This window comes from Ictidomys tridecemlineatus, chromosome 1 (assembly GCF_052094955.1).
Source record: "Ictidomys tridecemlineatus isolate mIctTri1 chromosome 1, mIctTri1.hap1, whole genome shotgun sequence".
NCBI lineage: Eukaryota > Metazoa > Chordata > Mammalia > Rodentia > Sciuridae > Ictidomys > Ictidomys tridecemlineatus.
Genome location: NC_135477.1, coordinates 251,728,410 through 251,743,449, shown reverse-complemented (window position 1 = coordinate 251,743,449; position 15,040 = coordinate 251,728,410). Strand labels below are relative to the sequence as shown.

Sequence of the window (15,040 nt, the reverse complement as noted above, 5' to 3'; positions counted from 1 at the left end):
AAAAGCAAAGACTGTAAGAGAATATTTTCATGATCTTACGTCAGTGAGGGAAGTAACCTAAGTTCTGAGTCCAACATCAGGACCAACAGAGTAAGTGTTTGGAGAGAAGATAAGGTTTAACTGCACACAACTTTGTACATGAATTAAGTCTTAGTGAAGAAAACACAACCCACTAATTCTACCTCCTTTCCATGTTCCCTTTTCTCCCTAAGATCCGGCGGCTTTCAAAGAGCCAGTGGACTTACCCAGTAAGGGATTTCTGGCATATTTCCAGCTGGTCCAGCAGGTGTGGCAGGAGCTGCCCCAGGGTCTCATCTCCAACACAGCACTGGACCACGTTTGGCATTTCATGCGCCCGAGTCATGATCTTCACCCAAGATTTATCTATGTTGGAAAAGCGCTTGGCTTCCTGTAAGAATGACGTAACAAGCACATCTGGACACTTCTGCCGTCTCAAGGAGCATCTCACAAATCTCCAGCGGAGGCCAGAGACCCACGCTAAACCTGCCTACTGTCACACATGTTCTGACTGCTAGGGTCTTTTGCATTATATCACTCCCTTTATTAAGTAAGTGTCTTTAGCTCAACCCTGGATACTTTCATTATTTTAAGTATAAACAGGAAACTGACATAAAATTAATAATAGTTTACAAGAGGATTCAAGAGGGAAGGACATTCCCAATTATTTTTCATGCATATCTCTAAATGGAGTGAATTTTCTATTTTCAAGTTTTCTACACTAAGTATTTAACTTTTTATATGTTTGGGGTGGGGGACAAACACTTAAAATGTGAATAAAAAATTAATCCTAGGGTAACTTATGTTACAAAAAAATTCAATTTTTCAGGAAAAAGTGGAAAACAGATCATTTTGAGAGAATATAAATAACTTCTTCCCTAAAACTTTCGCAAGAAACTTTACCTCACTTCTTTAACATCATGTGAAAATTTTCATTAAGTCTAATTTTAGATTTTTTCCTACCTAATAAGAAAAACAGGCCCAAATATAAACCAAAAAATAATAAGTAAATATTTAAATTTTTAGCATATGAATACATTTCACTGTTGACCAAAAAACAAATGTTCTGCTTTACAATGGGATAACAGCTGCCTTCTGTAACTAAAAACTAACCAAAGATTATAAAACCTACATGAAGAGAAGAGTCAACATTATCATGCTCAAACATATTGTTAAAGCTCAAATATGTTGTTAAAACTATAATGTTGCAAACAACTTTTGGTAATTGAATGAGTTCTTGAGATTTGGTTAAAATGTCTTTTTAAAAAAATCTCTAAATATACCCCAGATATACATAATTAGATAATGACAATGTGATTGGAAAAATAGACTCAGCATCTTGAGAAAACCTCCAAGTTTCGGAGCTTTCTCCCTGCACGATTTCCACCCCTCAATCTTACAGTACAGAGATAATTGAGTACATTGTAGACTGTGCATTATTTTTAAATGTCAGCTATAGAAGAACAAATTATCCAGCCATTGTCAAGATAACTATACCATAATTCCACACTGCTCCAGTTCTAGCTCCACATTATCTGAAGAAGCACATCAATTATGTGGGAATTCACAGTCTGTTTTTTTAACCCTTGGTTTCCTGCCAAACATCACGGTTTCATTGCATTCTTACTCTCTGTATTTCCCTTTTGCTTTCCACAATTCCTCACTGACTCTGAAGAACAACATCCACAGCAGAAAACAAAAATTCTGGGGGCAGGCGTGCAATAAAGATTAAAATATTACTGTGTTCTTTAAGAGGTTATTAGTTCTTGGATTTTTCTCTAATTGAAAAAAAACCTCAAGGAAATATTTAAAAATTCAAAAACCTTGGGCAGTTGCTTGGCAATGTCTCCTCCCACAAAGACAGCTTCCAGATAAATCCACAAGTTTTGCACGGTCATCCAGTTCTCGATGATGTCTGTTGAATTGGAAAGGTACTGAACCCACTTTTGAATCTGGGCTTTGAATGGCATGTTGTACCTAAAATAAGAAACATGCTCAATGTTTCATTTCTGTTGTATTGATGTTGTTTTTTGAATTAAAACCCCTTTTAAAAATCTTAACTCTTTAAGCTGTCTGCATATGACTAAGATTTCTAAAATTCACCAGATCCTGAGCAGTCCAAACTTGACATCACCAACAGTCTAAATCTCCAAAACCTAATTTTATATCCCATGTTACTTGGGAATACCAAGAAAATGGAAGAGGAATTTTTTATCAATACAGGTTTAAAGAGATGGCACTTCCTATATTTGAAGTGTTGATACACATGTGCCCAGGGAGGAGAGTGACATTTTAAAGCTAGCATAGCACAATAAATTCATATCTTTATGGTATCCCCATATTATACAATTACCATTTATTAAGAACAAAAAAAATATCTTGGAAAGAGCAACAGAAAGCTCATCTCTTACACATCCCAAGCAAATTTAAGTTCCTGATTCTACAGTTTCCATGTCCAAAATGTGATGGCTTTGTTGTTACCTTCAAATAGTGAAATGGAACTATTAGCCTGGCCTTTCTCTATGCAATGTAACTCCTCATTATGAATCAAACTCATCCCATATCTTGATCTGTCATCTCATTGGAGTGTATGTACACAACTAAGAATTCTAGTCCATAAATGTTAGCAAAAAACTTTTTTCAAGTAGAATGATTATTCTGGAATTCAGAATAATGTCCCGCCTGGAACCCAGAACCTGTAGAGCTGTCAGCTGTGCAGCGAAGCAAAGCTGAAATGTTCAGCGAGATCCAAGTGGTTAATTACACGTAGCATTATTTTGTCCACTCTATCTCAGACACATCCCACAAATAGAGGATAATGAAATAAAACCATTGTTACATTTGCTGTGCCAAAGGCTAAACTTAAAGCAAGTATTTTATTTGTATGAAGGGTATTATTGCAATGCGTGTTTCTTAACCTCCCTTGGAATGTCCGTTATTGTGATTCTCAAATATGAGGGCAACGGTAGATGGTTTTCCCACCTGTTGCTCAGGAGAGAACTCAGCAACATCAAACTGTCCTCCATGTTGGCGATGATTTCTGAGGTGCTGTCTCCTCGCAGGAGAAGCTCTCCGCGGGTTTTAAAACTGCTAAATGTGAACGTTTTGCTGTCCCATTCATTGATCACTTGCTTCAGCTTCTGTTCGATGTCTCTCTCCTTCACTGCACTGATACAGATGTCCTATCAAAATGGAAAGTGCTCATTTTAATACATGAAAGTGACACATCTCATGAACAGGTCAGGTTCAGCAGAGCTGTTGTCTTCTCTATTTGCTTCATACGTATCTAAAATACGTATATTTCCAGATGTCAAATGCCATATAATAGTGCTGTGTACGCATAGGCATAAATGTGGAAGGAGACGGGGGTAACGATGACTAAAGAGAAGCTTCATTTATAAAAATTCCCACAAAACTGTTCCAGAAAGATAATAGGAAAGATGTATTTTATATTTTGAACCTTAATCACAGACTCAAAACATAATGTTTCTGATTTATCTCCAAAGCCAACAAACGCAGTGAGGGGAGGAATTTAGCAGAAAACCTGGTTTCTGGTCGCTCTCCCAGTCTCACTTGCATCTTCTCCCAGACCATTAGCTGAACCCGTCTCTGCCCTCATTTCTTCTCACACTACATTCCCTTTCTGGCTGAGCTGATCCATTCCCTTGTGTCTGGTGATCCCTCATATCTCCAGCTGAGACCCACATCCATTTGCCTACTGAGCTTCTCTGCTTGGATGTTTCAGGAGAACCCCGAACACAACCTGTGAAATATCAAACTCCTGTCCAAACGCAAGCTCTCAATCTCTGCTCTTGTCACCCCCATGCAATCCCGTTACAATATCACCAGTCTCCACATGAGCATAATCACCCACCCAGACCCCTCCACAGGAAAGCCACAGATCATCGTATCCCCTCCCCATCTTTCTCCTACCACATTCCCTCCATCAACAAATTCTATAGTTTCACCTCCTAAAAATTCCTGGGATCTCTCCTCTCCTCTCCAGGCTCATTACCTCCTCCCCTGGCAACAAGCCAGCATCTCTTGCCTAAGCTCCCTGTTGGTTTGCTATCATTCTCCCCTGCACTTGACCATCAGGATGATCTTTAAGAAATGCAAACCTAAGTCATCCTCTCTGGAGACACATCCCCCAGGTGGTCCCCATTGCCCTAGCAACGAAAGCCAACAACATGTGTTAGGATCAGTCTCTTCTCTCCTCTTCCTCCATAGCCAAGACACACAGCCATCTTTTGCTTGCTCCAACACGTTTCAGATACTTCACACACGATTTCCTCTCTTCCTGGATTGGTCCTCTTTGCACTTACACAGCTCCTCATCTCCACTACATGGCCATGCTCACTCACCCAGCCAGCCCAGCTTGCCCTCCTACCTTTATCATCCCCGGAAGCGACAAACCCCTGTATCACAGGCTGTCATTGGATAGCATTCTTTTCCTTCAGTGGCATTTACTACAGCTTATAACTACACTTCGATTCGCATGATTATTTTACTGATTATTTAATGATCTCTGAATACAGGAAGACATCTTTATGTCCCCCCTCAGAACCTGTCGCATAGGTATGCATTGGACAACCACTTGCTCAGGAGTTAGGGCTGAATGCCAAGAGTTCCGATTGTCCTAATGTGGTTGGCCCCACAATATGGGGGTGCTATGGAATAAATCCCATCAGACCTTCAGATCTTCCTCCACATCAGACTTGATGAGCTATACCTCTATTTCCTCTTTGTACTTCAGAAGAGGTGCCTCCATGATGTTTCTCAACTTGAAGGTTTCATTCCCCACATCCAGACTGTGCCCAGTGACAGCGGCGATCCTCGCCCAGTGCCTCTCCATCATGGCTTTACTGGCCATGTATTCCAGCAGGGGGCAGCACTCGGTGAAATCATCAATGGTCTTCTTCAGGTCCAAAAAAGCCTGCCAGTCCTTTAGTGCCCGGGGCAGCTTCCGACACCTGTGAAGAGAAACCAGTGTGGAGTTCAGTGATTGAGTGCTTGCTTAGCATGCACAAGGCCCCAGGTTCATGTCCCAGCACTGCAAAAGCACAAAGAAGTCTTTTCAAATACCTATCTGATTTTGAAATTTCAAGACTTAGACATTATCTCTTAGTTTAATATACTGGCATGTTTTACATAAAATCGATTCTCCAAGTCAGCAAAGTCTTTATTTTTTCCATTCCTCATAACAATTACTTAGGTAGAAGCATTACATCAAAGGTTAGAGGTGCCTCTGAATCCATTTCAACTCTCCAAACAGATGGGGAGAACATACGAAATTCAAAGCACAGCACAGCGCATCAACTCACACGCATGACAAGGGGCGCCCATCTTCCTTGGGTTCAGCACTTGAAAGGACAAACCACGGGCCCCTTGCTTTGATTCCAGGAAAGTAGCTAACATTAACTTCAAATGTTTGAGACATGTAATACAAATAAAGCCCAGCTCCCTCCACACTGCAGGAAAGGCCTGACAAGATTCATCCAGGTTTAGCGGAGGCGCCTCTCACCACTTACACACAGGGGCAATTAACAGAGCGATTCATGAGGACGCTGTCAACAGACAACAGAGAGGCAGCACCATGTGCTTTTGAAGCATCCGGGTGGAAAGCAAATCCAACGGCCCATCCCAGAAGCAAGCCTTTGAAGCCACAGCTCTGGCATGCCAGGCATCTCATTTCTCACCTGTTCTGGAATTCTAAGAGCTCACTGTTGATTTTTTCAATATTCACTTCCGACCAAAGGATATCTTGATAGCCATTGACCGTTTCTATGACACTGTTGTACAGTGTGTATATTTTCTGCAGCAGATTTAGTTGTTTCTTTATTTCAAGAAGCTGGGGATACTGCGTCACAGGCAGACCAAACAGTTCCTCTCCGCCAGTGTAGGTGATGTATTTCCGATAGATATTATCAAACTGATTCTAAAACCAACACAAGTGAAAACTCATCAAAATGATTTACGCATGAACAAACACGGAAGTGAAAATACTAGCAAAGAAACAAGAATTATGATCTCTGACATACGTAACTAAGAACACTTAACAAGTGCAATTAATTCACAGAAACCCCTTCTAATGGGAACCACAACAAATCATTTACACATAAAAAGGTAAATGCAGACTGGGGTTGTGGCTCATGGTAGAATGCTTGTCTAGCACATGTGAAGCACTGGGTTCGATCCTTAGCACTACATAAAAATAAATAAAATAAAGACATTTTTTTAAAAAAATGTAAATGCATCTCATATTCCACAATAAGCTTTTATGTCTTTAAAAAGCATATGTAAGTTTTAAACTCAATAAGGTTTTCATTATTTGTAAAAGTTGTAGAAATTGAAATGTTACCTGAAACATGATAAGCCTATCACTGGCTTCCTGAGGCTGCAAGCCACTGGCCATCGGACCATTCTGAGGCAAAACAGTTAAACATAAAATGAAATGAAGTGTCTGCATACAAATTTCATAAGCTCAAAGTGTTTGAGTACCTAAGTTGTTTTCATACACATCATATACATAATAGGAAAATAGTTTTTATGGGTAAAAATGACTCAGAAAGTGATTCAGTTGGAACTGTGTCTCAAGTCTGAAAAACCCAAGTTAATGCTACTTCCATAAGTTAAGAGGCCTTGAAAATTCTAAATATGTGTTATTCACTTCTTAGATGACACAGGCAAAAAAGACTCAATGGCTCCTCTGGAAGAAGCCCGTCCTTCTGTTTCAGCAGAAATGCTCATGCTATTAACTTGCAGACTTCAACACTCTAATACCTACTTGTAAAGTGAACTGTATACACAATATTACAATTAATTTTCCCTACATTACAAAACTTAAATGTGTGGGTCTCTGTGCTTCTTCATCTATGAAGTGACTACGTGGGTTCAACCTCAAACTTTATTAGCTTTGTGGTTTGGTGTGCTACTAGTTAACAGGTTTGAAATTTACCCCATGCTATACATATTTCTCTTGGGTAGCACATGATAATTAGCTGGAAATGGATCTCATTACACACCACATTTCCACTAGAAGATTCTGCCCTAAACCCTATACATATGATTAAAATATGGTCTCCGTGGGACAAGGGCTCCATCTGTCTTCCCCACCACTGTATCTTCAGCACAAAGGACAGTGCCTGGCACGTGCTTCGTTCATTTGTAAAACTAAGGAATGCTTTGGAAAGGAGGAACAGTATTTATATTTGAATTTAGAAATTCAGAAAGCTATTAAGCAATCCCAGTACCAGACCAATCATACAATATGAATAGCACTTTTAAATCCCCCATTTCGTTTGAAATTTTTCTGATGAACTTTAAGGGGAAGGAATCATGGAAAGAAAATACTTTATGAAATTCTTCTGCAAAAATAAAATCCCAGGGCCAGGGTTGTGGCTCAGGGGTAGAGCACTTGCCTAGCATGTGTGAGGCACTGGGTTTGATCCCCAGCACCACATATAAATAAATAAATAAACAAATTAAAGTACTGTGTCCACCTACAACTAATATATATACGCACATATATATATAAAATAAAATCCCAATTTCTAAAAAAGTTTTATGAAATTCAACACATCGTTTTCAAACAATAACATGTTGTTTGTTGTTTTTACTCTTCCCTGAAAATAAACCCAGAGAAAGCCAAAGTCATACCAAATCATAGTCCAGATAAAACTGGTGACAGTCTTGGAGGAAGACCTCCACAGTGCTGATAAGCTCTTTCCTGAAACCAGGCTGTAGAGAGACCAGTTCATTCTGAACTTCGCTGGCACGTGCCAGGAGCTTCTCCCAAGCATAGCGCAGAGTGTCAACCTTGTCCATCTCTTCCTTGGCTATCAGAAGTCCGTATTTGTTAAGCAGGGCATAGGATTCCTACGTGAAAGAAGAAAAGCTTGATTCCTGACAGATATAGAAACCTACATACGGTCGTTTACTAAAGCATCAGAGGGGAGTAGATCAGTGTGACAGGGTGATCATGGCCTCACCCTCAGGATGCTAGTTACTGAACTTGCAAATTTAAGAACAAATTTAAGAGCAACTGAGCTACTCAGCTCCGGTTTTCTCATCCTGGAAACTAGAAAATTCCCTGGCTATGCTTCAGGATCTTTGCTAGTATCTAAAAAATATCATTTTAAATGCATTTTTAAAACTATAAATTGCTACACAAATAAAAGATAGCTTTACTTAGGCCTCCAGATTGTACTTGAAGACTACACAATCATATCAAGTAAATTGAAAGCATTAAAACAATTTAAATTCTAATATTAGAATAACAAAATAAACCAGAATTTTAACTTGGCCCCATGCCACTTTGTTGCTAAATGGTTCCAGTAGTCAGACCTAAGTGGGTGTTCTGGAGTCAGAACCTGGGCCGAATCATTGCCCCCAGACTGCAAAACCTGGGATCACTCTTTCAGCTGAAAAATCAAAATAAGCAGAGTTTGGTGCCATAAGAAATGATTTTCCCTAAATATCCCTGGCCTCTTTTCCCACCACTACTCCTCCCCACGGAGGAGAAATGAGACCTGACTGCTGATTTGGGGGGGCAGAGGATGTTGATTTGGGCAAGTATGGCCCTGGGCCTTTCTCGCTCTTCTCTCTTCCTTCTTGGAAGCACTCCTGTGACCGGTCCCTCCATGCCACAAATGTGGATCAGGGTAACAGAGAGGCCTGCGGTGTCCCAGGGTTGCCTCTGATGGGTAAGAAAGTGCGCTGATCCTGGGATTTAGTGCTCTCGAGTCCAGGGTGTGTGCATGCACGTTTGGTAGATCGGGAAAGCGATAACCAGAGAGGTGCACTCCATTACGTCTTCTGAATGAGCTCTATCAGCATAAATGTTATACTGTCATCCTGACGCCTTGACTCCACTTCTGTCTTAACTCCCAAGGAGGAGAAAATGTCAGCTACTTCACCTCCTCTTCAAACCCCGGGAATTCCCTGGTCCTGCACAAGGAGCAGACTGTTTGCCTTGATGTTTCCATTCCCAAGAAGAATGTGACGGAAGACGGGACCCCACGGCCCCCCAAGACAAAGGATAAATGTGTAGTGATCTGTACTATCCTCACAGGATCGTGGAATCTTTAGAAATACCAAGAGTACTGGGGAAAGTGTGAGGCTGGAGTCTGGTCTCGACCATCAGAGGGTAAGACCAGACATTTCATTACAACGTGATAAAATGACAATGTTTTATGTCTGGAATTTTTCTGTGAAAAGTACATACATGACCCACTTCTGATACACGATTTCTTTGTGGAAAAGAGAGCCAGATATGGCACCAAAACCACAGTGGTGTGCCACACAGGTCAAGCTGCGCGGTTCTTGGAGCCTGCTCCCTGTGTGGAAAGCAGGGCTGTGGGAGGGTGGTCCTGTTCCCGAGCCTGCCTCCCTCCCTGGAAGACTGCCCTCTGCTGCACAGGAGCCTCCTCCATGACCACTGGCCTGGAGGCAAAGGGTCAGTCTCCCTGGCCTCAAGGTGGGACCAAGTGTGGTGAAGTTCCTGGGCGCAGCTCCCCGAGGATGGGGCTGAATTTAGCCGACAGCTGAAACCACGTGGCACTTAGCTTTGACACCACTGACCTTTCCTGTTTCCTTCACTCCCCTCCTCTGGTCAGTGCTTATCAGTAAATATTTAACTTAGAAACTGTCATCACAGGCCCTGTTCTTGGGGACCTGAGATGGCATGTCATGGATGAGAACTAGCCCACGAAAGGAACTGGACAAAGGTGAAGCATCATCATTACCGCAGTGGTGCTTGGGTCTGCACCGTTTGTAATTCCAGCCCAGACCTGGTCCATACGTCAGTCGATGGCTTCTACGTGTGAAAACGTTTCTGCACTAAACAAACAGGGATCAGTTACCTCGACGGGTCCTACTTGAAAGTCGATGGGGATTTGCTGCTCCCTGATTTCTCTCAGGGTGGCCATCGCGATCCGAATATCATCTAGGTCCTTAATTGGACGACTCAGTTTCTTACTGAATTCTTCCACCAGGGTGAAGATGCTTTCCATCTCGCTCCTGTATTTTCTGTTACAGTGGCGGCCGATGACAAGCATCCAGGCTTTTGTCTCCGTGGTTAGGGCAAATTTCAAGTCAGCTGTACAACCCAAATATCCAGAGTTCAGTTTGAAAAACGGGATCGGTGTGAAAAGACTGAGTACTCACTCACAGTGAGCACTCTGCAACCTGTAACTCTCGAAAACATGAAAATTAAACTGGGGAAAACATTTCTGAATCATTATATGCTCATTCATTTTTTAAAGCCTGTTTTTGCAACAATTCAAAATGCATTTTGAAATGCTTTGAAAAAAAGATAGCTATCAAAACCCTCTGAGACAAGTCTCAAATGTTTGTTACTGTTATTTATTGAAGGAAGGATGAATCTTGATTCTAAATATAGAAGATTGTATCCTTTTTCTCTAAACCAGCCTTTATTTCCAAGGTTTAAGATCAAAGTATTCCAAATAGTCCAGAATAAATAATTTTGCAGAAGGGAATTAAAAACAATTCTACAAATTGGTCTTAAAGCTTGAGGCCCATGAAAGGAAAGTCAATCCTTAAGACAGCTAGAATATCTTAATATTAGTATTCTCTGGGATACTGATCTAGGTAAAGAGATTTTTTAAAAAGATACCTTTTATGTAAGTGTCTGAAAGAAAATGAACCAACCTGTGAACAGTGCAATGGAACCCACACAGATATATTCAGGCTCAGCATTAATTTCCTGCTCCAGGTTTTGGAAATACAGAATCTGAGACTCAAATTCAGAAAGCAAAGGGTTTTGCATAATAAATGTCATAATGGTCTCTTCTTTCTCCTTTTGCCAAATGTGATTGTAGCGTTTGAAGCAATCCGTGGATGTAATGACTTCCTAGAATAGAAATAACAGTCTATGTAGAGAAGGCATAACCTGAAACGGCATCATGACACACGGGAAGACTTGCCCACTGCCCAGCTCCCATAGAACCAAGACGCAGGGAATGGCGTGGACAGTACAGCAGGGCTGGTCATGGCTCACTGTTCCCATCTCTGGCCAGAGGGGAGAATCGTTTCCAGAAAGTAGAAGAAAACAAAGTCTTTGAAAGTCCTGTGGACAGGACCCTCTTAAGCAGAGCTCCTGTTCTTCATGGGACTAGGAAAGGCAGTCATGAAATTCATTTGGAAAAACAAGAGACCTGAATAGCCAAACCAGTCCTTAGCAAGAAAAGTGAAGCAGGAGGCATCACAATACTAGACCTTAAACTATACTACAGGGCAATAGTGAAAAAATAATAACAACAGCATAGTATTGACACCAAAATAGGCAGGTAGAGCAATGGTACAGAATGGAAGACAGAAACAAACCCACATAAATAGGGTTGTCTCATACTAGACAAAGGCACCAAAAACATACACTGGAGAAAAGATAGCCTATTGAGCAGATGGTGCTGGGAAAACTGGGAATTCCTATGTAGCAAAATGAAATTAAACCTCTGTGTCTCACCCTGCACAAAAATCAACTCAAAGTGGATTAAAGCCATAAGTGCCAAAGCAGAGACCCTGTAGTTGATAGAAGAAAAAATGGGAGCAAATCTCCACAGTGTTGACTTAGGAACTGACTTCTTTAACCAGACTCCTAAAGCATAAGGAAGCAAAAACAAAAATCAATCAGTGGGATGGACTCAAACCAAAAAGCTTCTTATCAGCAAAGGAAACAATAATGTGAAGAGAGAGCCTACAGAATGGAAGAAAATCTTTACCACACGCACCTCAGATAGAGAACAAATATCCAGCATATATAAAGAACCAAAAAAACTTAACACCAAATAATAATAATAATAATAATAACCCAATCAATAAATGGGCTAAGGAACTTAACAGACCCTTCACAGAAAAAATACAATCAACAAACATCTGAAAAAATGTTCATCATTTCTAGTGATTACAGAAATGCAAATCAAAACTAGGCTAAGATTCTATCTCACTCCAGTCAGAATAGCAGTTATCAAGAATACAAATAATAATAAGTGTTGGTGAGGATGTGGGGGGGAAATGTACACTCATACACTGCTGGTAGGACTGCAAATTGGTGCAACCACTCTGGAAAGTAGTATGGAGATTCCTTAGAAAACTTGGAATGGAACCACCATTTGACCCAGTTATCCCACCCCTCAGTTTATACCCAAAGGACTTAAAATCAGCAAAATACAGTGAGGCAGCCACATCAATGTTTATAGCAGCTCAGTTCACAATAGTTAAAACAGGGAACCAACCAAGATGCCCTTCAACAGATGAATGGATAAAGAAAATGTGGTTCATATACATAATGGGATATTACTCAGCCTTAAAGAAGAATAAAATAATGGTATTTGTCAGTAAATGGATGGAACTGGAGAATATTATGCTAAGCAAAATAAGGTAAACCCCCAAAAAACAAAGGCTGATTATTCTAATAAGAAGATGCTGATTTACAATTGGGGGATGAGAATGAAGGGACTTTGGACTGTGCAGAGGGGAGTGAGAGAGGGGAAGGGATGTGGGGATGGGAAGGGCAGTGGAATGAAATGGACATTATTACCCTGTATACACGTACGATTATACTACCAGTGTGACTCTGCACCATGTTCAGCCAGAGGAAGGAGAAGTTGTGCTCCATTTGTGTACCACTTGTGTAAATGCATTCTACTGTCATGTGTAACTAATTAGAACAAATTTTAAAAACAAAAATTTAAAAGAAAAAAAGGCAGAGTTCACAGTCCTGCCACTGGGGAGGTATGAGGCAGGAGGGAAAACACTATGAAGTTCTGCCCTCTGCTGCTCAGAGCTCCAAGATGCCTCAGGGGTTGAACCCCTTGAAAACTTCCATGGGACCCTGCTGACCTGCTGCCGAGGTGGGACACTCAGGTGGAGAACAGTGGACCTTAGTTCTGGAGGGGGTGGGACAAAGGGAACAGCCAGCATCGAATCCCATTAGGAGATCCATGGTATCCCATAAAAAATGTTTAAAATCTGAATAAAATTGATAGGTGTGTAATAATACATCTTCTCATCCCTATTTTGAATCTTTTTTCCAAAATTCCTTGAGTTTTAGACTAATCCTCATAGAGACCCCACACACTTCTTATTAAATATGTTTCCTAGGTATTTCTCCATGATGTTGTCATGGCAAACAAGATCTTTTTCCACTATTTTTATAACTAGCCATGAATGCCATGTGAGTTTTAATACTTTCTTGTTTAGTAATCAGTTCAGTTTGCTAACCAGTGCGCCTCTGTAAGGTGACGTGGCTCACACACACTGGAAAATGGGTGATGGTACCAGGAGGGTCTCATTATGAGATGTCATTCCTGCCAGCGCTTTGTTCCACACATGCCATAGCAGCAGGCCTCCGAGAGGCAGGGCCCTGTGCACCTGCTCCCTGAACCACTTCCTGCCTCCACGCCAGTCGGGCCACCACCTGTCTTAGTTCTTGGCACAGCTCAGCCTGGTCTCCATGCTGTATCGATGCTTCTGTGCCTCCGTAACCTCCCCTGCTCCTTGAACACCTCCTGAGCTTCTTTCACCTCTTTCTAGTAAAATTCTTTAATTTCTACAGCATTATTAAACATATTCACATTTTACTGTGATCAAAAACATTTTGGGATAAACTCATTACAAAATTTCCTAGATTTTATGTGTCTGCCTCTATCCCATTTTTCTCAAAATTCTTATCATTTAATAGTAAATATATAACTTCTCAAAACAAAAATTTTCAGGAACATATTTAATGTATTTTATCAGAAATGCTATTACTTATCTTTTAACAAACTTAACTGTTGTTGGGTCACACAACTTTTTTTTCCGATCAGTCTCAGATTTACTTGGTAGATGTCATATTATCTATAAAGATTTTTTTTAAATGACTCTTTATTTCTAATGTTTATGCCTTTGGGGGATAGAGTTTTTTTTTTCATTAGATTATATCATAACTTAAAAGTCATATCTGTGTGAGGAAAAAATGTTAAGAAAAATGAGGCATAACAACTGCAACCATTTGAAACAACAGATCATTACCAACAGCCTTCTAAACTGTACAACTGTTTTAAGTACATTGCACCAACCTGCACCAAACCAAGGAGTCCTTAACTCTGCCTCCCCACATACAGCTAACATCCCTCACAGCCTCACTGGGTGCCTTCATTGGGTGCCGAGTTCCCCATCCAGTGAAATGCAGAAAGCTAAGACTGCCGTGGTTCATCCAACTATACCTGGTCCCCTGGTGTGGGATGATGTATAGACATCAACGTGTGACACAGGAAAGCGGCATGATCACAGATGCACTATGGTTCAGAGGAACAAGTATAGATATCAAAGACTCCTGCATAGGGGTAGAAATGCTAGAATCCTGAGCTCTTTCCACTCCAAGAGTTCATACTATGAAGAAAACGCCCTCACTCAATAAGATTTGCCCTTATGTTAGAAAAGTGTCAATGCTTATTAAAAGAAAGCTATTTTTTAGGGTGAAGGAATCCTAGAGTTTAAAGGGAGAACTACATGAGCTACACAGGTGAGCTGTTCTGCTCCAGTTATCTCCATTACCAAGGTGGTTTGGGTGGGTTGGGTGGTTTAGTTCAGCTCCTAGTTTAAAGCCAGGCAGTGTTAGAAATGGACGGTCAACCTAGGCATGTGCTCAATGTAGACTGGGTTTGCATTCTGAGCCATCAGCCCTGGCAGGAGGACAGGGCTCCTGGTGAGGTCACAGGATGCCCTATGGTAGAAGCAAACTCCTCTAGAAGGGTCCAAGGCGGTAGAGGGCTGCCCGTTTCTAGTATTGTCACTGCCTGTGCATCCCTTCTCCCAGAAATAATTTGTCCGTCATGTAAATCCGGGGAACGAATTCTTCAGGAAACTGTCACTCCTTCCTGCTATTTTAAAGATGACTGAGATCTGTTCATTTCCTCCATATAAAAGAAATGGAAATGCAACAAAATTGACACGTGTCAGTATTTTGTTGCCAGCAGTGTCATTTCAGCTACTGCACCTTATCCTTAGATTTGCTAAT

The 15,040-nt window shown here is 41.0% G+C and overlaps 1 protein-coding gene across 2 annotated transcripts in view; it reads right to left on the bottom strand.

Annotated features, from left to right (window-relative positions):
- Positions 1 to 15,040, bottom strand: part of Dnah5 (dynein axonemal heavy chain 5) — a 279,864-nt gene that overhangs the window by 148,522 nt on the left and 116,302 nt on the right. For both annotated transcript variants that reach the window (XM_078018064.1, XM_078018069.1), the window contains exons 23-31: positions 10,690 to 10,891; positions 9,882 to 10,117; positions 7,678 to 7,896; positions 6,380 to 6,442; positions 5,718 to 5,956; positions 4,751 to 4,991; positions 3,001 to 3,200; positions 1,842 to 1,995; positions 246 to 409 (exon numbers count right to left, since the gene is read on the bottom strand). In XM_078018064.1, the coding sequence (XP_077874190.1) occupies positions 246 to 409; positions 1,842 to 1,995; positions 3,001 to 3,200; positions 4,751 to 4,991; positions 5,718 to 5,956; positions 6,380 to 6,442; positions 7,678 to 7,896; positions 9,882 to 10,117; positions 10,690 to 10,891 (1,718 nt within the window). The remainder of the gene's footprint in view (positions 1 to 245; positions 410 to 1,841; positions 1,996 to 3,000; positions 3,201 to 4,750; positions 4,992 to 5,717; positions 5,957 to 6,379; positions 6,443 to 7,677; positions 7,897 to 9,881; positions 10,118 to 10,689; positions 10,892 to 15,040) is intronic.